Here is a 25,260-nt window from a genome sequence, read left to right as displayed (position 1 = left end):
TCCTTCTCTCTCATGTCCATTCGCTCGCAGGATCTCCATCTGATCCTGCCGGGTCATCCGGAGTCATCCACCCCCTCCCCGAAGCCCAAAGAAATATCTCAGAGGAGAACTCTGAGTCCACCACCACCGCGACGTCATACCTTTCACCCCCACCTTCCGCCAGCAGAGACATACACCTCCATTATTGGACAGACTTCTGTGGCAATCTGGTGAGCACCACACAGTTGCTGATGCTGGAGGCAGGAACATCCAATGGAGCCAGCAATTGGAGGTCTGCTGGGATCCCAGGACTCTGCAGAGTCCCAGTCAGATGTCGAGCCTCTGGACAAGGTTCTCCCAGAGTTGATGAAGATGCGAGGACATGAGATTCAGGAGGGGATGTCAGTGACATTCCAGCAAGTGTGTAGCAAATTAGAGGAGTTCCAAAGGCTGCGGGCGCTGGAAATGATGCCGACAATGCTTGGCACCAAGTCCAACACTGCTAGGGTGGCGACTGCAGTGGATAGACTGGAGGACAAGGCCAGCATCTTGAGTGGTGCCCAAAGCATGGCTCAAACTGTGCCAACCATGGCGGAGGTACTAGGCATCAGGCCCCATTCACTGAGGGAAGTTTCCCAGAAACATGTGGACATTGCCAGGGCACTGCAGAGCATGGCCCAATCATTGAGAAGTATGGCTGAAGGTGCCAGCACTGCAGAGCGTGGCCCAGCGATTGGAGTATGGCTAATGGCGTTGACACCCATGGTGCCGACAACGGGATATGCCAGGACTGGCAGAGCCAGATGATGCAAAGGCCTCAGGAGCTCATTCCAGATGCCACTCCGTCCCATGGAGACCCCAGGGCCCTAAGAACACCATCAGGGAGGACCAAGTGCTGGATGCCAACCAGGGGCCTGCCAACAATGAGACAACGGCGGTCTGCAGTCCTTTGGAATCCCCCCCCCCCCCCTCTTGACACCAGCACATCTCAAGGGCAGAGGGCAGAACAGAGTGGCACAGCGATGGCAGTGAAATTGGTAAGTCGGCGGCGGCCCTCCGGCTCCAGGTCCTCCAGAGGTCTTCTGCCATGGGCATCAAAGACCACAGGGCGCAAAAAGCAGCAGGCTGCCTCCACCTCAGATGAGCATCCTGGGGACACACCTAGAGGTAGCAGTAGACCACGTTAAGATCAAGAAGTCTAAAGATCACAGAATGGACGCTTGGGGGAGAGGGGGTCACAAACTGTAGCTGGGGGAGGGGGGGGGGGGGGGTGGGTGGAAATGTCCAATGTTCACTATTAAAACAAATTACACCCGAGACATGTGAAGCCACTGTCACCTTAATCTTCACAACGGGCCTGTCTGCACCCCCACCCCGATGCCTTCGCTACCTGCACCCCCTGCCCACAGGCAGTGGTCCAAGATCAAATGCACCGATGCAGATCCTGTTCAGAGGATGGGTATGAGGTGCTGTCAGCAGAAAGACAGGAGTAAGACTTTAGCATAAATTGAGGAGCACCAGAGTTTACTCCACAGCGAGTAACCATCACTCTCCTGCCTTGTACTTTGACGAGCTGACAGTTCCAACACAGCTGGTGTCACATAGACCTGGGAGAGTGGAACAGGGTAGTCGGGGAATGGGGAAGGGAGAATGTGTTGACGGACAAAACCTCGTCCTATGAGAAGCGGGAGAGCACGAGGGCCTTCCTGGTCCTCAGGCATACGGACTCTTGCAGCTGCCTGTGATTCACCCTTCAGCTCCTCTCCCAACTCGTCCACCATCTGCTCCCGGTCCGGCTCGTCCTCCTCTGACGAGGACACATGTCCCTCCTCTTCCAGCATGTTATCCCACTGCTGTGCCAGGTTGTGGAGGGCACAATAGACCATTAGAAAGCAGGAGATCCTCTGGAGGGTGTACTGCAGTGCACAACCTGAGCAGCCCAGACATCAGAACTACATTTTGAGACGGCTGATGCACTTCTCAATGACGGTATGGGTGGCAACATGGGCTGTGTTATATTGGGTCTTCACCTCAGACTCTGGCCTCTGCACAGACACCATTAGTAGGAGCTCAGTGGGTACTCCTGATCCTCCAAGAGCCAATACGACATCCTGGGGTGGTTCTTGAAGACATCGAGGATCTCCAGGTGTCTTGCATGCTCCCTGGGAACTGCATAATCTGGAGGCAGTGGTCACATGAGTTGAACATTCATGGAGTAGAACCCCTACCTGTTGATGAAGGGCACTCCCTGATGCCCTGGTGCCCGCAAGGTAACATGCATGCCATTGATTACCCCCTGGACCTGGGGCACCCCGGCAATGGCAGAGAATCCTGCAGCCTAGGCATCTTGGTGGACTTGGTCCAGCTCAAGGTTGATATAGCCTCCTATCTGGGCATGTGCACATGTGGGCTGTAACTTGTGAAATGTTGCACAAGTCCCCGGTCGAGCCCTGGAATGAACCAGTTCCATAAAGGTTCAGGGCTGCAGTGACCTTCACAACCGCCGGGTGTGGGTATCCTCCCCCTCCACGGGGAGCTCAGTCCGCAAGAACATGGCACAGGGGCCGCACTATCTCTTTGTTGAGAGAGTCCCCTACGGCACATGTTGTCCATCATCTCTTTGAAAAGCCAACGACTTTAGTACACCATGGGCCGTCGCTGGTGGCCCACTCTGGGTTCCTCCTCAGCCTGATGGGTGGCACGGGTTTCAGGGTGTGCAGTGGCCCCTGCACATGGGGTGCTGCCTCCAGTCTGTGTCGATGTTGCCACCTTCTCAGGCATCTTCCTTTCTTCCTCTAGCTATTCTCAGGCACCAACAGGAGCAAGCAGCAAAGACAACCTGCAGCTGCGAAGTGCTCTCACAACAGCACGGCAGCATGGTGGTTAGCATAAATGCTTCACAGCTCCAGGGTCCCAGGTTCGATTCCCGGCTGGGTCACTGTCTGTGTGGAGTCTGCACGTCCTCCCCGTGTGTGCGTGGGTTTCCTCCGGGTGCTCCGGTTTCCTCCCACAGTCCAAAGATGTGCGGGTTAGGTGGATTGGCCATGCTAAATTGCCCGTAGTGTCCTAAAAAAGGTAAGGTTATGGGGGGGGGGGGGGTTGTTGGGTTACGGGTATGGGGTGGATATGTGGGTTTGAGTAGGGTGATCATTGCTCGGCACAACATTGAGGGCCGAAGGGCCTGTTCTGTGCTGTACTGTTCTGTGTACCAATTCCTTATTAGCAATAGCCTTCAGCTGTGAACTGGAGGCTGCTCACAGTCAAAGGGAGTTAAAGTGACCATCAACATATAACCAAGAACAGGGGTCAGTCCCCTGAACTTGAACGCTTCAGCCCCATCTCGCCAAGCCCAACCCACCTGATGTGCCAGGCCCCCCCTCCCCCAGGGCAGCAGCTCCATCGTCCTTGAGCTACATATCCGAAAATGGGAATCGCCGCTCACCTACTCAGTTCCCCACAGCAGCCATGGCACCAGCTTAACATTTTTGAAAAGTACTAAACGACACCTGTATGACTTCTCACTGGGGAGCCGGTTAATTCCTGGGAGGCTGCTATATTCGACTTTAATCTCGCGAATGAGATGGAAATTATTGCAAATTGGGGTTAATGATATGCTCGCCATATTTGGCCGTAATCCGGAACTCGCCTTCGGGAGCGGGCCAGTTAGATAGCAAACTGATTTGCGCCGGCCTTTCCCACTATTTAACCTGTGCCCTCAGATCTGAGCCTGGCGCAAAGCGGTGATTAAATCAAACCCCATGTGTCTAATTTCTTAAATCTTGTTTTAATAATACAGATAATCCAAACATAATTTCCTTTAGGATGAGACAAATGTTCTGAGGAACAGCAATCTTTAACCAACCTGTTCTATATTCTCTTTGTTCACCTTGTTATCATCAACTTCTTCATCTTCAGATTCCAAGGGAGCAGGAGTTAGGGATGCCACAAAATGCCACAGAATATCATGAAGAGCAGTAGTCTGAATTACGCTGCACAATAGCCAGTTGAAGGCCTGTTTAAATTGAAAAACAGCCACGAAACATTTAACCTTTACTCTCGAATCAAAATTTTCAAACTCATAATTTAAATCAAGTAGAACCAGTTCAATGCCTTAATCATTATTGTAGGTAATTCCTGACTATTTATCCACTGAATGACTAAGCAAGCAGATATTTGGGTGCTTAAAAATATATACATTGATTATTGGCACTGACCTCCATCGCATATACTCTGCAAGCAGATTTCCTTAGAGCATGTCTCATCGCCATTTCCAATCCTTCCAGATCATGGTGTTGTATGACGAACCCTAGGACAGGCCACTGGAAATTTCGTTCTCCTTTGGGCAACGAACTATGAGCCGAGATCAGGCGGGACAGTTCAGGGGATGGATGTCGAAGGAGAGATGATCCTACTTCTGTTAAAGAAGACCATTTAATAGCTAAAATATTTGAAAATAAATGAGGCATTGTGATATTAAAAAGTTAAAAGCTCTATTGTAAAATGCATGCTTTACTGAATCACACATATAATCCCTGTTCGGGAAAGGCCCCCCTCTATCGTTTCCAACAGAAAAAATAGCTTTGGGGATTCACCACGTCCTGGCAGATCCGTTTTCAAGTAGCAAATAGACAGGTTTCCATATTTCTGTAAATTTAGTAAGAAGTCTTACAACACCAGGTTAAAGTCCAACATGTTTGTTTCAAACACTAGCTTTCGGAGCACTGCTCCTTCCTCAGGGCAGCACAGTGGCGTAGTGGTTAGTGCTGCTGCCTCATGTTGCCGAGGTCGCAGGTTCAATCCCAGCTCTGGGTCACTGTCCGTGTGGAGTTTGCACATTCTCCCCGTGTTTACGTGGGTTTCGCCCCCACAACCCAAAGATGTACAGGGTAGGTAAATTGGCCACACTAAATTGCCCCTTAATTGGGAAAAATGAATTGGGTACTGTAATTTTATTTGAAAAAAGTATTCCAGGTAAAGACTTTCTACAGAGCACAGCCCATAATTTGCGCTAATGGCTCAGCAATTAGCACCTGCTATTTATTTTCAGTTGCCCATGCCCATTTAATTCCTGACATTTTGCCCTGTGGGCAGCTGGAAGGGGAGATGAAAAATTCAGTGAATAGGGCCTTAGCCAACCCGATTGATGGACTGTGCATTTAAATGAACAAGGACAGAGAAGGAAGTGTAGTTGTAGATTGGTGAATTCAATGTTAAAATCAGGTTCAAAAAGAGAAAGAGGGAAAAGAGAAACAATAAATAAAAACCCCCAACAATAATTTAAACCTAATAGAACGTGTCTTCACAGTTGTAATATAGTTATTTTTCACTGCCAAAGTTGTTGACTGGCTGTATTTAACACATCACGTTGTTAAAAAGATACAGCTTCACATGGAATGCAATCAAAAGCCTGTCTTTGCAAAGATAACAGCACAGTAGCACTTTAACACAAATACTCAATTCCCTTGCATTTGTCCTTCCCTAAAATTGCTGTTTGCACATTAATCACGGCAAGAACCATTATTATTGACAGCAAATTATGAGTCAATAAATGCTCTCCAGTGTTCAAGGACCCCCCCCCCCCCCCCTCCCATCCGAGGTGAAGCAGATTTAAGTGTACTTCTTCTAATTTAGTGGACTGTATTCTCTGTTCATACGGCACTCTCCTCTACATTGGGGAACCCAAACACAGATTCAGTGACCGACATCTTCCTTCAGTCTGCAAGCACGACCCAGAGGTTCTGGTGGCCTGCTGTTTTAATTCTTCATCTTGCACCCATACGGATATCACTTCTTTTTTTAATCTACTGCACTGTTCCAGTGAAGTCTAATGCAAGCTTGAGGAACTGCACCGTATCTTTCGATTAGGCACTTTACATTTTTCAGGACTAAACATGTTCAACTATTTCAACAAGAATCTAGGTGTCCATTTTGTTTCCTTTCCTTTTTTGATACTTCTTTTCTGATACACGCAGTCAGCAATACACCTGTTCTAGGCACACCTTTTGTTGCTTTTCTTGCCCCTTCACCTTTCTCTTTGACCCTGGAAGACAGACTGCTCTGTCATTCAATCTCTCCTGTCTTCCATCCTATCACAGGTCTTTCTTTTGCCCCTAATCACCTCTTGCTCAAAATCTATTACATTTAAAACTTTTCCAAGTTCGAATGAAAGCTCACAGGTCTGAATTTCACTTCACAGATGCTGCCATAATGTGAGTATTTTCAGCATTTTCTGCTTTTATTTCAGATTGCAGACATTAGCTTGTCTCCAGGATGTTAATGGCCATACCGAGCTATGATATGACCGTGAGTGCTTTTGAGACACAAAAAATAGAAATAAAGTAAAAATATTGCTGAAAACAATGCTATATGTCATCACCATCGTAGCCAGAGACGTCTCACCTGCATCACCACTGTTAACACGTCGCCTGGGAATAGCCTTCACACGAGCAGGTGAAATAGAGTGCTGTTTGTCATATTCTGATGCAACAACTGAGTATGATCGTTGGAAGACGCTACGCTTTGCTGTATCATTTTCCATTATAGGGCTTGTTTCAAGACTGTAAAAACAGGTAAAATGCATCATTCCACAGACTTGTGAAGAAAAGAGTTTTGTTTAACAACATTCATCTTTAATACTACACACTATAATAAGAGAATTGTTTATTCGAAGTACCTATGAGGCATTGATTTCAGGTTGGTTTCGGGCTCGTCAAATACATGAGGGCAGGCATCGGGCGTGACCGATATGTATGGCGCTGGTACAGAGGTGGAACGAAGGTATCTCATTTCATCTTGGAACAGGTGATCATCGTGGTAGCTGGTAAAGTTCTCTGAATGCTGTCTATGAGGCAGAGTTTCACAACTGTGAATTACAGTTAAATTGCAGCGGCAAAAGATTTTCACATGGTAATACCTAGTCAAATATATGCTACACCAGAGGATTGCAAGAGGCTTGCAAAGAACGTTGATTATATATTATTTTAAGCTTTGTACACACGGCAGCTTGCCCTTAGCTCTACTGCTATTTTTAAGAGCTTGTTGGATATACACTCCATTAAATTTACCACAGAAAATTAGGGCTAGAACTTAACAGTGCAAGTACCTTTCAACAACATAAGGATTGTTGATATGCAATGTTAATCAACCTTTCTGATTCACCAAGATAGCCCCACAGACAATGGCTTAAATGGTTAATTTACTTGTTTTGGGTGATCCATTCTTTATTAGTGCCGTGGCATCTTTAATACCCAACTCAACAAGTATATGGGTCTGGATTCACCAATCCTGAGGCTAAATGCTGACACCGGGGTGGGAACGAGGGCGTTTTATGACTGAGAAAACAGCGCAAAACGGCCACCGATCTGGTGGGAGGTTAGCAGGCATGCAGCGTAGAGCACCTGGCTCTAGCTGCGGACACGGCCGGAAAATTGCCGGGCCTGTATCCACGCATGCGCATGGCGGTGGCCTACAACGGCTGCGACATGTAACATGGCGCCGGCTGTGCGCGGATACGGCCTGCTAAATAGTGACCCCCTATGGCCACTCCAGGACCACCCCCACCAGTGGCCCCAGACCCCGCAAAAGCCCCCCCCGCTCGGGGATCGGCTCCCCCCCCTCCGACTGTGGCGGCGCTGGACTGAGTCCGCAGCCACCACGCCGAGTTCCCGGAAATAAATACCACACGCGGCCAACGGCGTCGGTAACTTGGCCTATCGGGGGCCGAGCATCGGGGGCCGAGCATCGGGGGCCGGGCTTCGGAGGTAGAGCATCAGGTAACGTCCTGAGGCCGTCCCAACGGCCTACTCCCACAGTACGTCGTTAGGAGGGGGCGGAGCATCACAAAAGCGGCACCACCCCGATTTCGGCAGCCAGACAGAACAGTTTTAGTTCAATACTATACTACGGTGTCAACCTAGATTGTGTGTGTACACCTCATGTCTTTAACATACACAAGTGCTATCAACTAATCTGAACTTGCACAATAGACAAAGTTGCATCAAGTCATCCTGTACTACAAACTTAATTCCTTAATTTGTTCTTGTATAATAGTATACTGTCCTGCCCATTAGCAGATTTTTACTGTGTAGAAACCATTGACATTGTTGAGCAAATCTGTCATGCTGTACCTTGCAAGAGTCTGTAGATAAAGGCATGGATATTTACTGGGTATCTCATCAGAGATGCCCTCTTTCAGACTTGGGAGATGTGAATGAAAAGGCCTTGGAGTATGGTAACAAAGAATATTTGGTTCGGCTGCACTACTCAGCGAGAGCAAGAACATAGCGTTTGCTTTAATCACTTGATGAGCTTCCATAGAGGGCAAGGCTCGTGGTGTCTTCACTTGCACCGGTTTTTTTCTGGCTTGTTTAACCTGAAAAAGAAAAGCACTAACATTGATAGAGTGCCTTTTCCCCAAATTAAAACAAAATGGAACTCAAAGCGTTTTTCTTTAAAACTCAAAAAGGTTAATAAAGTTTAACCAATATTCAGTATTGATTATCACATTTTATAAATAAAATCACACATTTGATAAATAAATCACCAAGGCAGAAATCTGAGTAATTTATTTCGATTCCAATCAAAGTAAAACAAAAAGTGGCAATAGAAGCATCTACATTACTTTTAAAAGCAAAAGGCTTCAAACAATCAATGTTCTACAAGATGCATACTTCAACTAAGAGAGTAGAATTCATCCAAGAGCACACTTAACATTTACTGGTAATCAAGGGCAGAGCACTGGCTTTTCTTCAAACTACTTTGAATGTTTTGGATTATCCAAAATAATTTGGATTATTTTCATTGGAGTGTGACAAACTGGTGCTTGGAAATAAAATCACGTATGCACCAAAAATATAACTTTATTCATCATTTCCGCATGCAGTACTTAAACATAGTCATATTTATGTAATGCAGGGTGCTAGGGAAAAGGGAAATATATATAATAATGTTATGGGCCAGGGAGAGAACCCCAAAGTGTATCATGGAGTTCACCTGACCCACAACTTTTAATAGATTGTGGTGTGGGGAACACACGGCCCACTCTACAGGTGTGGTACAGCAGAAATGGAAATGTATTTTTAAAAGCAAAACAATATTTATTCTATGAACTCAAGTTAACCTTTTTAAAACATACAGTGAACATCTTAGCAACCATCAATTCAAATACAATCCCCAAAGACTACAACACAAAGTAATCCTTTAAGCTTTCCTTTTAACATCCATAAGACTTAAAAACATAACCTTTAACAGAAGCACATCAGGTTAAATTCACTACTGAGAGCAGTTATTAGTTTTAAATCACCAAAGGATCGATTTACAGTTTTTAAGATTAGAGAGAGAGAGACTAATACCCCTTCTGGCTGTGATTGCAGCTATCCAGCTCTGAAAACAAAACTAAAATGTACCCTGCAGCAAATAGCCTAAAACAAAAGTAAAAAGCTGACAGACAGCCCAGCTCTACCCACACTCTGACATCACTGATAAATAGCCATTTCTTAAAGGTACGTTTCTTAAACACCCATTTCTTAAAGGTACTCTCAAATGACAATAATAATCTTTATTGTCACAAGTAGGCTTACATTAACACTGCAATGAAGTTACTGTGCAAACCCCCTAGTTGCCACATTTCGCCACCTGTTCGGGTACTTTGAAAGAGAATTCAGAATATCCAATTCACCTAACAGCACGTCTTTCGGGACTTGTGGGAGGAAACCGGAGCACCCGGAGGAAACCCACGCAGACACGGGGAAAACGTGTGTACACTGTCACACAGACAGTGACCCCAAGCCGGGAATCGAACCTGGGACCCTGGAGCTGTGAAGCAACAGTGCTACTCACTGTGCTACCATTATAAGTTCAGACACTAAGCATGCATCTCAGTTTTGTAGGATTGCAGAATGTGTACCAAGTCACTTCACTGTTTTTCCAATGATAAAATATTGTATGTGACAAAGTGTGATTCTGAAACAAAATATATACCAATTATACTTAAACTTGAATTATTGAACTTCAATGGAATTCATTCTTTTAACTTGAGTTGCACAGCTCTTCCGAAACCACCACGATCATATAGCTCATAAATGCTCCAGAGTCTTTCGCGTCTCAACACCATTGACGAGAGCTTTGACTAATGCCAGTTATGTTAGCATTCATAGCTAAATAGAATACTGTCAAACTGGAAATACTTTCATTTTTGGTTAGCGTTTAAGCTTCATGGTGGTGTTGAAAGCGTTATATTCGGTTATTTATTATTCTGATTAACTAGTTGCCAATATTGAAGGAGGACCACAACACACTTTCAGCATTGGGAGCTAGCTGTAGCTCTGACTAATGGAATGAAAGTCTTCCCTTGTTCAATTGGCTGCAAAGATTCCACGTGAAATTTTGCACGCTCAAATCAGCTCTTCATCAACTATAAACTGAAATTAATTTAACAAGTTGAAGAAAAAAAACAAGAAGAATGATGAATACATGGGAAAGATGTAGGCTTAGTTAATTCTGCTGAGGTTAATGTTTCAGATCTGTTGTTGAGGCAAGGTCAATACAGTATTAGTTTTACTCTGAAATCTAGCTTTCCCGCTGATTTGGATGCCTATGAAACAAAGCATTCCGCTTAGAATATTGATAGTTAGAGCAGGGACAGATTTGCATAGAATATACCCTTGCAGGGAATTCCCTTGCAGGGAAGAACTAAATCAGGTTCAAGGATTTGTATTTGTCAGGAAACTGGTCTTGAACCATTTGAAGAGTAATCTATTCAGCACAACACATTTTAAATTTATTATATCAAATGTGGAACATATACAGAATTGTGTTGATTCATAAGTTTTCTCAGAAACTGCAATTAGTGAGGCGAGTGCCTGAAAATCAGAGGATTACAATGCTCCATAAAGCTCAAACAACCCTCACCAAAAATGTTTGTAACTATTTCCACCCACCGAATCGAAACTAAACCCATGAAGAGCTCAAGCTATGCACTATGAAGCAACATGGTGAAATATTTCTCCGCAGTGTGCGGCGAAGATTGCCTTAATTGGGCATAGGAATTAATTTTGACTTGTGTACAATGGACTATGTACCTTTTCACGAGCTGCAGCTTGTTTCTCCCGAAGATATTTTTCTCTGCAACGATCACATACAAGATACCAAGTGCTTCCTCCAACACCTCCATCACCACAGTTCCCTGCCCAGCCGCCACAGAAGTGACCAATGCTATTATAGCCCTGTCCTCCAGCATAGCGACCACAACCTTTTGCAAATGAAAACAGACAGTGTTCAGTACAGTTCTTACAGATCCAACAAAAAGTTGATTGAACTTCATATTCTTCGGATATCAAATTTAACGGCAATCAAACTGTTTATATAGAATTAATGATAATCACAGGGCACATAGTAACAGGCATCAGGAGGACATAGATTGGTGAAGTGGGCAAAGCACATAGCAGATGAAATTTAACACTGATGTATTAAATACATTTGGTCATGACAATAAGAAAAAGCAATATGAGCTGAATTGTATGATTTTGAAGGGGGTGCAGGAACAGAGAGTCCTGGGGTTGTATGTACAGAAATCTTTGAAGATAGCCGGACAAGTTAGGAAAACTGTTGAAACAAAACGTGGGATCTTTGGTTTTATCAAGAGGCATCGAGTACAAAAGCGGAACCATTATTCTCACAAAAATCAAGGCTCAGTGCAGTGCTGAGGGACTGCTGTCCATTTGAGAGTTATCATCTGTTGGAGAAGCCATCTTTCAGAGAAGATATTAAACCAAAGTTCCATCTCCTGTTCTGCTGGATGTCAAAGATTCCTTGGCACAACTCTGAAGAGGAGTCGGGAAATTATTCCCAGTATCCTGGCCAATAATAGTCAATATACTGAAACAGATTATCTGGTCACTACCTCATTGTTTTTGTGGGAGATTGCTCAACAGTGATTACAATTCAAAAGTACTTAATTGACTGTAAAGCGCTTTGAAATGTCCTTAACGGATGGGAAAATAACTTTATAAACGCAATTTAAAACAAAAAAAATACTGGTTAAGCCTCAGTTGCAGCATTATGTTCAACGCTGGGCACAAAACCTCGAGATTTACTAAAATGGTACTAGGGATGAGGGACTGTTATGTGGCGAGATTGGAGAAGCTGGGGTATTCCTTGAGGCAGAGAGGATTGTGATAAGATTTGAAAGATGCAAAAGAATGGTTTCAATAGAATGGATGATGAGGAATTGGTTCTAGTGGCAGAAACCAGTAACCAGAGAGACAGAATTAAGGTGATTGACAAAGGAACCAGAAGTGATGAAAAAAACTGACCTTGATCATGACAAAAGAAGCACTGGATGAAGTGCAGAAAGGTGTCAGAGTAGATGGTCAACTGGTGAAGGTAGTGAGATGTGTGGAGGACTGGGCCCCAGTGGCTACTCTTCAAATGCTAATAGACAAAATGAATGAAGTGGTGAAAGTTTATGCAATGAAAATTAATGTAAAAATAGATGGGGGTCATGAAGATTTGAAGAAATAATAGTTGGAAAGCAGAGGTCAAAATAAATGGTCTGCAGCTGGAACAGGTATCACAATTTAGTTGCCGAGGAGCATCTTGTTAGAAGATGGTTACTCTCTCTCTTTCTTCTGGGACCGTGCCCTGAGAGAGCATTGACTACCATGGACCTCCATGTTAATCTTGCTCTGGAAGTGTGGTTCATTAGTGGTACATACATACACACTGCAAGACTCTTGAACAGAGATTACTTTTTGTCTACCTTGATCTCTTTTAGCATCAGCATCAGATTTTCTAAATCATGACTTAAAATGTGGCCCAGAAATTCCAACTGTCTGTTCCTTATATTGGTCAGCAGAATTCTTTTGATCTCAGATTTTCCTAGCACCGCTTCATTGGTCGTGTGACTTGTCCAAGATGTTGTTCTTCTTCGCCACAAAAAAACACAACATGGCAGCCTCAATTCTTCTCTGCATTGCTTCAGTGATCAGAGCTAGAACAGCAATGGCAAAGAATGCATTCTCCAAACAAAGAATTGTTCAGCATATGAGTGAGTGTATATCTTAAGAAGGGAATGATTAAGACTGAGATATAAAGTGTCTCATCACAAAAAAGTTGAAATGTGGAGCTTGGGAAAAAGCAGATAACTAAAGATTACAAAGTTGTAAAAATGTGGTTCTGGAGCAGAAGGGAGTGGGCCAATTGGAGAGAACACAAGAACAATGAAGATTTTCTCAGGATTGTGGGGGAGGAAAGATCATACATACGAACATATGAATTAGTAGCAGTAATATGCCATTTGCCTGCTTGAACCTGCATTGCTATTCAATAAGATCACTGTTGATCTGACTGTGGCCATAACACCACATTGTGCCTACCCTGATAACCTTTGACTGCCTTGTTAGTCAAGAATCTATCTATGCCGTAAAAACATTCATTGACTCTGCCTCCACCACTCTCTGGGAAAGAGAATTCCATAGATTCTTGACTTACAATAGAAAGTAGAATCATAGAATTTACAATGCAGAAGGAGGCCATTCCGCCCATCGAGACTGCACCGGCCCTTGGAAAGAGCACACCATTTAAGCCCACACCTCCACCCTATCTCCGTAATCTCACATAACCTTTTTGGACAACAAGGGTAATTTAGCATGGTCAATTCACCGAACCTACACACCTTTAGACTGTGGAGGGAAACTGGAGCACCCAGAGGAACCCACGTAGACACGGGTACAATGTGCTGACTCCGCACAGTGACCCAAGCCAGTAATCAAACCTGAACCCTGGAGCTGTGAAGCAACAGTGCTAACCACTGTGCTACAGTACTGCCCATCTTATCATCTGTGTGTTAAATGGGACACCCCAAAAATGTGTCCCCTAGTTCTAGTCTCTCCCAAATGAAAACATCCTTTCAGCATCCACCCTGTCATGCCCCCTTAGGAGCTTAGAAGTTTCAATAAGGTCACCTCTCAAACTTCTAAACTCCAGTGAATACAAGCCCAGCGTGTCCAACCTTTCCTCATAAGATAACCCCTACGCCCCTGGTATCAGTCGAGTGAACCCTCTCTGTACTGCTTCTAACACATTTAAATCTTTTCTTAAATAAGGAGACCAAAGTTAGTATTTAGGTGCAGCAAGTACCTGTACAACTATAGCAAAATATCCCTACTTTTGTATTTGATTCTCCTTGCAATAAAACAATATCCACTTGCTTACCTAATTACTTGCTGCACCTGAATGGCCGTTGGGAGGGGTGGCAATCAGGGCCAGAGAAGGCATTTCCTGTGGGGCTGGGGGGGGGGAAAACAATCTGGCCCTTCTTGGCCAACTTACCATGAAGAGCCAGCAGCTTGGTTCAGCTACCAGCATTTCTGCAGTTCAAGCCTAATCCACACACACTGTTCAAGTCAGTGCGATGACTTTAATATGCAAGTTAGTCCCCTCCCTGCTGTTTTTGGGGAGTTATTTCTGCATTTTTAAAAAGGGATGATGGGGGCGGAGAGAGAGAGAGAGAGAAAGAGAGTGAGAGAGATGCTGGGTTGCACTATCCTTATATTTTACATCGTCCACCACATCACCACCGCCCCAGGCCCGTTTGTCAGGGGTTAAAATCAAGGCCCCAATATGAAATGCTTTCTTGAGTTACTAGAGGACTGTCTCCCCAACCTCTGTGCGACACTTTTACTGGGCCTGGACTTCCAATGTAACCTCCAGAGCCTCACCCTCAAATTCGGCAGACCCTTACCACCATTCACCATTTGCGGCCTCACAACCCTCAAGGTTGACCCTCCCTCTCTCTTTGCCAATCTGGCTGCAGATTGCAAACCCGTCGCCACCCGGAGCAGATGGTACAGCACCCAGGACAAGACCTTCATCAGGTCCGAAGTCCAGCGGTTGCTTAGGGATGGTATTATCGAGGCCAGCAATATCCCCTGGAGAGCTCAAGTGGTGGTGGTTAAAACTGGGGAGAAACACAGGATGGTCATGGACTACAGCCAGACCATCAACCGGTACACGCAGCTCGACGCGTACCCCCTCCCTCGCATATCTGATATGGTCAATCAGATTGCACAGTTCCGGGTCTTCTCAACAATTGACCTGAAATCCGCCTACCACCAGCTCCCCATTCGTAAATCAGACCGTTCCTACACTGCCTTCGAGGCGGACGGTCGCCTCTATCAATTCCTTAGGGTTCCCTTCGGCGTCACTAACGGGGTCTCGGTCTTTCAACGAGAAATGGACCGAATGGTTGACTGGTACGGATTGCGGGCCACGTTTCCGTACTTAGATGTCACCATCTGCGGCCACGACCAGCAGGACCATGACGCCAACCGTGCCAAATTTCTCCACACCGCATCTCTCCTCAATCTAACTTATAACAAGAAGTGCGTATTCAGCCGTTTCCACCTGTACGTTCTCCCCAGCCTCTTTTATACCGTTTCGTGTTCCTGTGTGCAATTGTTAGCGCATCAATTTATTAACATGAGATTTCCCTAATCATGGACATCAGAATAAAACCCGACCGCCTGCAGCTGGATCCGCAATCGCCGAACGCCAGGAAAGACTTTAACACTGGCTGGCTGTCTTCGAGGCCTACATCACCTCCGCGGACCCTGCACCATCGGAGGCTCAGAAGGTACTTCTTCTTTACTCCAGGCTGAGCTCCAGCGTGTTCCCGCTGATACAGGACACGCCAACCTATGCCCGTGCTATGGAACTGCTCAAAGAAAATTATGTCGAGTTGACGAACACTCTGTTTGCGAGGTATGTACTCTCCACTCGCGTCCAGCAACCGGGTGAGTCGATTGAGGACTTTTGGAAGTAAATGTCAGCAAGAATCAGAACCTTCAGAAGGCAAGAATGCAGAGCAGCCAGAATAAAAAGCCAGTTGAAAATGAGAAACACAATCAAAAGCTCCTGTTGAATTTAAGGTTAGGGTTCAGTCTGAGCATCCTAAAATTGCAGAAGTGAAGCAGCTATACTCAAATGAATGAATCTTGAAACATATTGGCAACTGATCGAAAAAGAGCAAAAACTGATCCAAGTATTATACACAAAACGGATGACAATTTGCCATTTTTGTTCATTTAAAATTCAGCAGCCTTTTGAGGTGAACCCAAAAACCAAGGTGTACTAATGCAACTACACTGTGGAGATAACTAAAAGATAATTTACTTAAGCTGTAGATACATATGATCTTTTTAACTGGGATGAGTAAGAAATAAATTAAGTTACCTGGATGAACTTGTCTCATGTGATATGTTACAGGATATTGATGGGATTCACCACACAGCTCACATATAGTGTCTTTCTCAGGGCCTCCCATTGCGAGCTGCGCCATTTCTCCAAAAAGGTTTCCTCTGGGTCTTGCCTCTGCTTTGTCTTTTTTCTTCTTCTCTTTCTTACCCTTTTTGTTATCTTTTTCATTCTCTTTTTTCTTCAGGATAGCACTTGAACCAGGGCTGGGAAAGATCATGTTCTGAGTGGCTGCTTTTATGGTTGCCAGTGAGATATCCTCCCAAAAGGCAACAAGGTGCTGCAAAGTAAGAGGCAAAGAGGACCTGCTCTTCATAGAATGAAGGCTCAAAGTTTCATAGGCTGTTGAATCTGCTTTTCCATCTTCATTTTTCTCAGGCAGTGGGGGTTCTTTGAGCATTGAGAGCACCTTATTTTTATTAATACTGCCCATTTTAGATATGTCTGGACCATGAGGAGAAATATTAAACATATTTAGAGCAGATGATATTTCCAATGAATGCCTGTTCTTCAGTTTAGTCTCTCTCTCTTCGATGCCTTGCTGGCTGTGAAGGCTGCTTCTCATTGGTGCATATTCTTTACTGAGGTCAGGGTTGAACTTCAAGAAAGATGAACACGCCATTGCATCGTGGACAACCCCTTCATGCCATAGGAAAGATGCAAACACTGCACGGGCACATTCTGCGACAGAAGGAGACATTGCTTGTTTTGGTGGCTCAACAGATGAATTACTCTCGTCCTTGAAAATAGTTCCCATTTTCTCCTTCTTGGGTCTAGTGTGTCTGCCAGGACTCTTACGACTCATCTTAGGGGATGATCTAGTTTCTTGTTCTTCTTTGGGTGGAGCCTTTCCAATGCTGAAATGGACCTTTGGAGAGGAGTCTTCAGAGTTTTGCATTTCAGCTATCTTTTCAGAGACTGCATCTGAATTACTGGTTGTTGTCAGAGTACTAGACGTACAAATCGCAACTATCTCACTGTGAAGATTTTCTTGCACTACCTGGGGGGATGGTGTTCTGTTCTCTGTGTTGGCTGCAGTTTTTGCCTCCTTGGGTAGTAGTTTTGGTTTAGGTGAAGTTGACCGCCCTCGTAAAGGTTCCACGAGAGGAACCTTTTTCTTACGAACTGTATCCGGGTCCAAAGTATACGAGTCAGATTTTGATCTCTCGCGTGGTGGATCCAACCTAATTTTTGCCGTTGTGTTGGCTTTATGAATTAGAGGAGAAGATGGCCTCGGAGAATTGGGACTTGATGGGCTGCTTTTCCCAGATGATAACTTCTGCTTTGACAACGCTGACCGTGATCCTGGTGTTGGTGACTCCGCTCTTAGCCCAGCAGCAGTCTTCTCATCCGTTTTTAGTGACTGCAGTGTGTTATGATTTGGAGAAAGGGATCTACTGTGAGAGTCTGATCGCAATTTGGCAGTGTCTGATTTAAGCATGAGGGATTCACTTGCAGACAGATTTTCTGCATTTTTTGTCTTTGTCTGTTCTGCAGCAGCCTTACTGATCCGACCTTCCATTTTTTGTAAGCGATTTTCAGTTTTATGTTTACAGGACAAATCAAAGTTTCCAGGTGGTCTTCCAGTTACTACAACATTTCCTTTATCACCTGAAAATCACATTTCGAAGAGATGGTCAGTCATTTATATACTTTATATTCAGAATAAAAAGAAGCTATTTCATTATATTTCCCAATGTTCAGCAGCAAAGATGGATGGAATTGCAGCACTATTCCTCAGATATGGTATTTTAAATAAGTAAATTAAATATACAGGTTATTTCCCACCTCCCTTATAACAGTAAGGAATAGGATGTTTCTCAGTCCACACTTCATAAATAATGCGCTGTTCTTTTGGTTCAAGACTACAGCAGCAAAGAAAAACCAATAAAAGGGGTGCAGTCATTGTTAACATTATAATGAAAATAAACAAAAATACAACTATGAACATTAAGCTAGTTATCATAATGATTGATTAAAAAGGTCAGAATCACTGCAAAACTGGTAAAGTATATTTTTCCAATGCTATTTTCCCATCTAATTTCCAAATAAATCCAGTCACAAAACTGCAGATTTCCTTTACAATGTTACCCAGAAGATTGGACTTAGCTAAGTGACCACAGGAATATTTTTAAAGACAGAAGGTAAAAACCTTCCATGTTTGTAGCCCTTCTGATCCTTGGAAACAAACATTGGATGAAGCTCAGTGTCTTCCATTTTAAGTTTAACAAATGAGTCTCAGTCTGCATAACTGTACGTCAAAAAAAGATTGCCATGGTTAGGCTAATGTATTACTCCCAATTCCATAAGTCGCATACAAAATTGGTAAACTGGTCCCCAGTTTTAACTGGAGAAGTAACGGGATTTTTCAGTATAAAATATATTTAACTGCACAGCTTGTTCAATAAACAATCGTTGGCTTGCCCCAAAATTTTCAAAAGGAGTACATTTGGTAGTTTTGTTCATTAGCTCCAGAAAAATTCTATATTGATCAATTTCTAAATCAAGAATGCCCTCAAGAGTCTCAAGAACTTTGTGTGAAAATACAGTTCAGCTCTTCAGTACAAACTAGTGAAATAATTAGCTCCAAAATGTTTTAGAAGGAACCAGTGTATGAAACAATAAATAATTCTGCACGGTAAACACGGACCATGAAGTGCAAAAAAATTAAATATACGTCAATATGAATTTATAAGCAAGAGCAAAAGCAGCACTGTTGTCCTCTGCAGGGGTCCAACAATCATATAATCAGACTTTTTTTTTCATCATTACATGCATACCCACCCTTTGACTTCAGAGACACAGAACAGACACCTGACCCAGGGCCTGCGGAGCTATTACTTTTGTATGCATGCTCACGTGATGCAAGGCTGCGGGATGAAGTGTCTACAGAGGAAGACAGTGGCAGATAAGCAGCAGAGATTCAATGACAGAAACGCTTCAGCAGCAAGAATAAGCAAAGAAGCTATTTACAGGTACATTTACAAGTTAGAATAAAACAAACTTAGCTGTATGCTTTGAAATTAGATAAAACTTGGGAGGTTTTGTTTCTGTTTTGACTTCTGACAATTCAGCACATGTTGCCATTTTGTCAGTGCTAATGCAATGGAACCAACCATTTGTTTTGAAAAAAAAACTTTGATAATAGTAAGGAGCATCCCGGTCTGCACAAGTTACTATCAAGTAACAAAATGCTGTAAAATCTTCATCAAAAGACAAGTGCTTCATAAATTAGTGTACAAAATTAAATTTACCACAGTACTCTATTGATGGAAGAGAGTCTACAGAACAACAATAGTAAAGCAACAGGATGGAATATGATAGGCAGGTGAGACAGACAGACTTACTCAGAAGCTGTGGTTGAGACTGCGGCAAGGAAAGGGGCTGTCCAAACACAAATGGGCTGTGAACAAGGGAAGAGGAAGGCTTTGCAGCTTGACCAAAGACGCTAGAAGCTGGAAGGAAAGGCTGTGACTGAATGGTATTCAGTATGGCACTCAGCTGGTCACCTGTAGCAGGCAAAATTAAGACTATGTTTGGTTCCTTAACTCCCTCAATTGATATTTTCTAATGATATTTCATTGGCATGAAAGTCTGAGGAACATGAAGCTAATTTTCAAACCACCCCACAATTATCCAGCAAGTTGAAAACATGCATAGTGAATGAATCACACATATAATCTGGCCTCAATTGTTGGATACCTGCTTTTAAAGCATGTGTGAGACAATTCTTCACGGCTAGGGTAAGCGGGCAATCATTTCTAAACTATAGGGAGTATATTGCAGTAACATAATTCCTATAATGTGGAGATGCCGGAGTTGGTCTGGGGTAAGCACAGTAAGAAGTCTTACAACACCAGGTTAAAGTCCAACAGGTTTGTTTCAAACACGAGCTTTCGGAGCGCTGCTCCTTCCTCAGGTGATAATTCCTATAAATCTGGAAGACTACCTTTCAAAATATATACGCTCACAAGTAGCAATATTCTTGAACTGTTATCATCTTTGCCTTGAAAGCTGAGTTCTACATAAAGTTCAGCATGGATTCCACCCGTTTTGCTCTTTTGAGGTGCAATATTAAGCACCAAGTATCCCTGGTCAAATCGGTTTTTATAATCTTGTAAACAGAATTTATGAACATCCATGAAAAGTACTATTATTGGAGTATTCTGCCATGGGAAGATTCATAAACCTTGGGTTGATTTCAATGAAAAACAGATACTAATGTTTCCCAAATCTCCACAGTAGCCAGTTTCAGAACTAGGATCTGCTTTGTTTGCCAATTCTCAGACGTGCGTCTCTCTTCTGACTAACCTGCTAATTCAGAGGACCTGCAGTTATTGGGCACAAGACAGCCTCTTTCAAAGTCCTTGCTATTTTTCTTTCAGAGGTCCGTTATAATGAATCATCGAATGGTGATAACCGAGGAAGAGGCCACTTGGCTCGTCCTGTCTCTGCAAGGTCTCTACAAGGATTTGGCTAGTCTCACTCCCTAGCCTTTCTCCATAGCTCTACAAATTCCATCTTCAGGTGCTTTTCCCTTTTGAAAGTGCAGAGTCTACCTGCCTCCACCAGACTCTCAGGCAGTGCATTCTAAATTCTTACCACCTGCTATGTAAAAAAGGTTTTACTCATGTCACTTTTGCTAACCACCTTAAATGTGTTCTCTGGTTCCTTACACTGACGGGAACAGTCCCTCGAGATCTACTCTATCTTGACCCCTCAACTTTGAACACCTCAGTCAAATCTCCTCTCAACCGGTTCTCTCGGAATTGTTCCAGCTTCGCTAATCTATCCAGTTAACAAATTCCTCATTCATGGAACTATTTTCATCAATCTTTTCTGAATCTGCTCTAAATCCTTCAGTGTGGTGCCCAGAATTGGATGGAATATTTCAGTTGAAGCCGAACTAGAGGTTTTTAAAGCTTCATAATTATTTCCTTGGTTTTGTCCTCTTTGCCTCTATTTATAAAGCCCACGATCCTGTTTGCCTTTTTAACCACTTTCTCAACCTGCCCTGCCACATTCGACAATTTATGCACAAATAGTCCTACACCCAATTTTAGAACTGTGTCCTTTAGTTTATTCTCTCCTTGTTTTTCCTACCAAAAGTTGCATTAAATTTCATGACTGAAGAGTTCTTAAAAATCTTTTTGCCGATTCATTTCAAGCAAAACTATCCTATCTTTTAATCTCCCTTTCCAGTGCCTTCAGCATTCATGGTTATCCTTGCTGAGTAATGTGCAACTTTCAAGTCAGCTTGGCTTAGCAGTGGCACTTTCATCCAAGTCGGAGGCTGTAGATTCAAGCTCCACTCCACTTGAGCACATGATCTCAGTTGACACCGCAGTGAAGGAGTGGTGCATTAGCCACTTGTCGTTCAAATCAAACACAAAAGCGAGGCTCACTGACAAAAGTCAGTGACGCAAACTGCTGATTTTTGACACAACGTAACACCCCACACTTTGGTTGACAAACAATCCAAAAACTATACTCAAATACAGGTAACTGACCACTGATCCGAAGACGTTTGTCAAACCTTTGAAGGCTGCAAGAAAATTGTTGAGGATTTGACCATAGGAGAGTCTAATTTAAATACATAGAGCATAGATTTGTCAGGGTGCTAACAACTGAATCAGAAAGATCTGTGCTCCAAAAGAACAGTGGATCTCAATTTTCTTTACTCCCCCCCCCCCCCCCCCAGGCTGTAGAGCCTCTATACCAATTCTAGTTTGCCATCACTGACATACAGTACTGATATTCAGTTTGATATAGCATCTATTCAGGGAAAATGCTTCACCACAGAAGTTTCCAAGAAACTCCTGGTTAACAATTATTTCCAGGGAAACCGAGGAATGTCCACATTCTCAACCTCTCAAGGAGGAGACACCATTCAGAATTAGCCTCCTGGAAAGGATAATTCCCAGAGATTATTAGTGGCAAACCCTCACTAGTGGGGAGGGTTGCCCTCCCCGGATCAAAGATTGCCATTGAGGCAGATTCGGGATCTGCAGATCTTAAGGCAGGTAGGGCATTTGTTGTCATGTGGGAGTGAGAAATTATGTAATACAAGATTGCACTACAGACGAAATTGAGATTTCCACAAATTGCTGAGAAATGGAATACTCAAACATGGTGGAAAGTTCAGTGGTCGACATTCACCATGGTGCGTAAGAGAGGTATAAATGGGGATAGACACAAATTGACTGCTGCCACAGAAAGGCAATCCTGCTCATAACATGGAAGCAAAAATTTGATTAAAATTTGTTGTTTTATAAAGACTGTATACAAATAGTGTATTTTGACATTTCCCAAGTTGTGGATGAATTGCAAAAATGGGAGCACATCCTTCAGTAAAACTACGTGAAGCAAATGTTGTTTGTATTTCGAAAGAAGAGCTTAGAGTAGAGGATTGGACAAGAACCTCACACTAATTGTGACCAAAAACAAAACCTCTCTCTTGCCATTTGTGAAACTCATTCAGCACTAAAGGAAAGCCAGTTGTTCAAGAGCCTTGGTTGAACTTAAAAAAATTACTCCATCATTGGGGCATCCTGAACCATGTACACAGACAGATTTACTAGGAGAAACCCTGCCTGAATTGTATGTAGCTGTAACCTTGATTCCCTAGCCCAAGCACTGGCTGCAGTGCACATCCATAGATCCCAGAAACATTTGGCTCCTTTGCAGTCAAGAGATAACATCACTGCTGCGTGGCTGAAGATTCACTTCTGAAGTCATTGTGCAAAAGGCTTTTCTGGTTAAATCCTGGCTTGTAATTGGCTGCAGTGCCCTGTGGCCCCTAAAGAACAGCTGGCCGAAATAATCTATTCCCCACCACCGCCTTCATTTTGGAGAGCGCCTCAAGAGCGGCAATTTATACAGAATCTGATACCTGGTGTGCAAGGTGATTATTCTGCACAATGGCTTTGCCAAGCTTCTGCTGTTTCAGGACAACGACTGAAAAATCACGTAAAAAAGCTTGAAGCATTTCAGAAGCTGCTGGACATAGGCTAGATACTTTGGTTCAGAGGATCTGTAGGCTGGTCTTTAACATAACCTCCTTGCACTTACTAGCGGTTGGTGTGAAAGAGACCCTCCTCCTTCATACCTAAAAACAACCTGAGGGATTTTAAGATGCCCGACACCTGGGGAAGCATCTCACGAAACCTTTGGACCAGGCAAAAGAGGTAAAACCAAGAATGGGATTAACGAACCATTGATCTCCGAATAAAAGATGAAGAAAAACTCGATAGAAAAAAAATGCTTCCAGGTTCCATTAGGGCCTGAGCAGCTCTTGAATTTTAAACCACACCACCCTAAAAGGAAGTGTGAAACAGGGTTTCACTGCTTCTCTGCAAATAAAAAGGGGAACAATAAGAATTCCAAGTATTGTTGAGCAATCAACCGTACGATTTCCTGCAGAGCTCACAGTGGCCAGTTTTAAAGCTGTACTAGTCTGAAAATGTGTCAGTTAAGACCCTTGCTGCATTAGGAATGGCGTTGAGGTCATTAACTAGGGAAAGGAACAAAATCTACTTGAAGGAACTTGGGGGGAAAAAATTAACAGAGCAAAAAGGCAGCATGCTGGGATGCAAAAAGGTTACACAAATGTTTGATAGATAATTTACGCACGACTGAGGTACTCAATCTTGATGAATGCACAGCTAGCTGGTTGAATTATGTTGTACTTAAACTATTTTCCATAAATAGGAGACAAAGGTAGAACCTTTACATTACAGTTCATTCATTCTGGAAGTCAACGAACAGTCATTTTTCGGCAAAGTGATTAGACTGCTAAAACGTGTCACTATAAATGTGCCAAGTGAAAATGTGGACTGTTCAAGAATGTTTTATTCAAATGCAAAATGAATGACGCTGCAAGAATGATCCATAAGCTACATTATTCAAATTATAAGTTGGGCGTTGAGCACTGCGTTGTACTCCACCAATTTTACAATTTTTCCGGGCAAATGAAGCTCAACAGATTCCATTGAATTAGCAAAGAAACAAGCTTTGTTTTGGAAAGAGAATGGAAAATGTTAACTTGTTACAGTTGTTAAGCAGTATTTCTTCCTAGCTGTATTTTAACTCAGCAACCCCCCCCCCCCCCCCCCCCCCCCAATCTATACTCCATAACATTGCCAACCACAACATTCCCCACTTACCAGGCTCCGTAAAGGACTCTAAATCAAGGTCTGCATTCATTTCATCTTTAAAAAAGAGAAAATTGGGATATATTCAGCATAAAACCTCATTAATTCAATGCTGTCAATTTACTAATGGCTAAATTGCTTTTTTTTAAAAAGCACAAAATGGAAGCAACTGAACTGAATGAGAAACACGTCAACAATTTGACTCAAAGCACTTGTATAGGAATAAGACACCACTGAATTTTCAACATTTGCCTTGAAATGTGCTATGGCAAATGTTAAAGGCTCTGAAGGAATGCTCCTTTATGCTGGTTAATATCGAGGCAGGAAGCCTCATTATTTCATACCCTCATTCCAAGTAATTTCCTGTTTCAAGAGAAGGGGCAACAGGATTTCATTTTTTTTCCCCCATAGAATTTACAGTGCAGAAAGAGGCCATTCGGCCCATCGAGTTTGCACCAGCTCTTGGAAAGAGCACCTTACCCAAGGTCAACACCTCCACCCTATAACCCAGTAACCCCACCCAACACTAAGGGAAATTTTGGACACTATGGGCAATTTATCATGGCCAGTCCACCTACCCTGCACATCTTTGGACTGTGGGAGGAAACCGGAGCACCCGGATGAAACCCACGCACACACGAGGAGGATGTGCAGACTCCGCACAGACAGTGACCCAAGCCGGAATCGAACCTGGGACCCTGGAGCTGTGAAGCATTTGTGCTAACCACAATGCTACCGTGCTGCCCCGATTTTCAACAGCAATGAACTTTGATTTATCTTTTCCCTGGAACTGAACACAAGGGCTTGGATTTCCTGATTGGTACAACACCAGTTTAACACCTGTGGTAATTTGAGGCCAGCGTTAAAACACTTTTAG

The 25,260-nt window shown here is 43.5% G+C and overlaps 1 protein-coding gene across 1 annotated transcript in view; it reads right to left on the bottom strand.

Moving 5' to 3' along the window:
- The window catches only part of mycbp2 (MYC binding protein 2), a 212,614-nt gene that overhangs the window by 36,802 nt on the left and 150,552 nt on the right, over positions 1-25,260 (bottom strand). Inside the window, 10 exon segments of the mRNA XM_038817780.1 lie at positions 3,842-3,991; positions 4,194-4,393; positions 6,379-6,536; positions 6,653-6,820; positions 8,106-8,350; positions 11,058-11,227; positions 16,210-17,841; positions 19,015-19,116; positions 19,578-19,739; positions 24,396-24,440. Coding sequence (XP_038673708.1) covers positions 3,842-3,991; positions 4,194-4,393; positions 6,379-6,536; positions 6,653-6,820; positions 8,106-8,350; positions 11,058-11,227; positions 16,210-17,841; positions 19,015-19,116; positions 19,578-19,739; positions 24,396-24,440 — 3,032 coding nt within the window.

This window comes from Scyliorhinus canicula, chromosome 14 (assembly GCF_902713615.1).
Source record: "Scyliorhinus canicula chromosome 14, sScyCan1.1, whole genome shotgun sequence".
Taxonomy (NCBI): Eukaryota; Metazoa; Chordata; class Chondrichthyes; order Carcharhiniformes; family Scyliorhinidae; genus Scyliorhinus; species Scyliorhinus canicula.
This window is presented reverse-complemented; position numbering and strand designations above follow the sequence as displayed.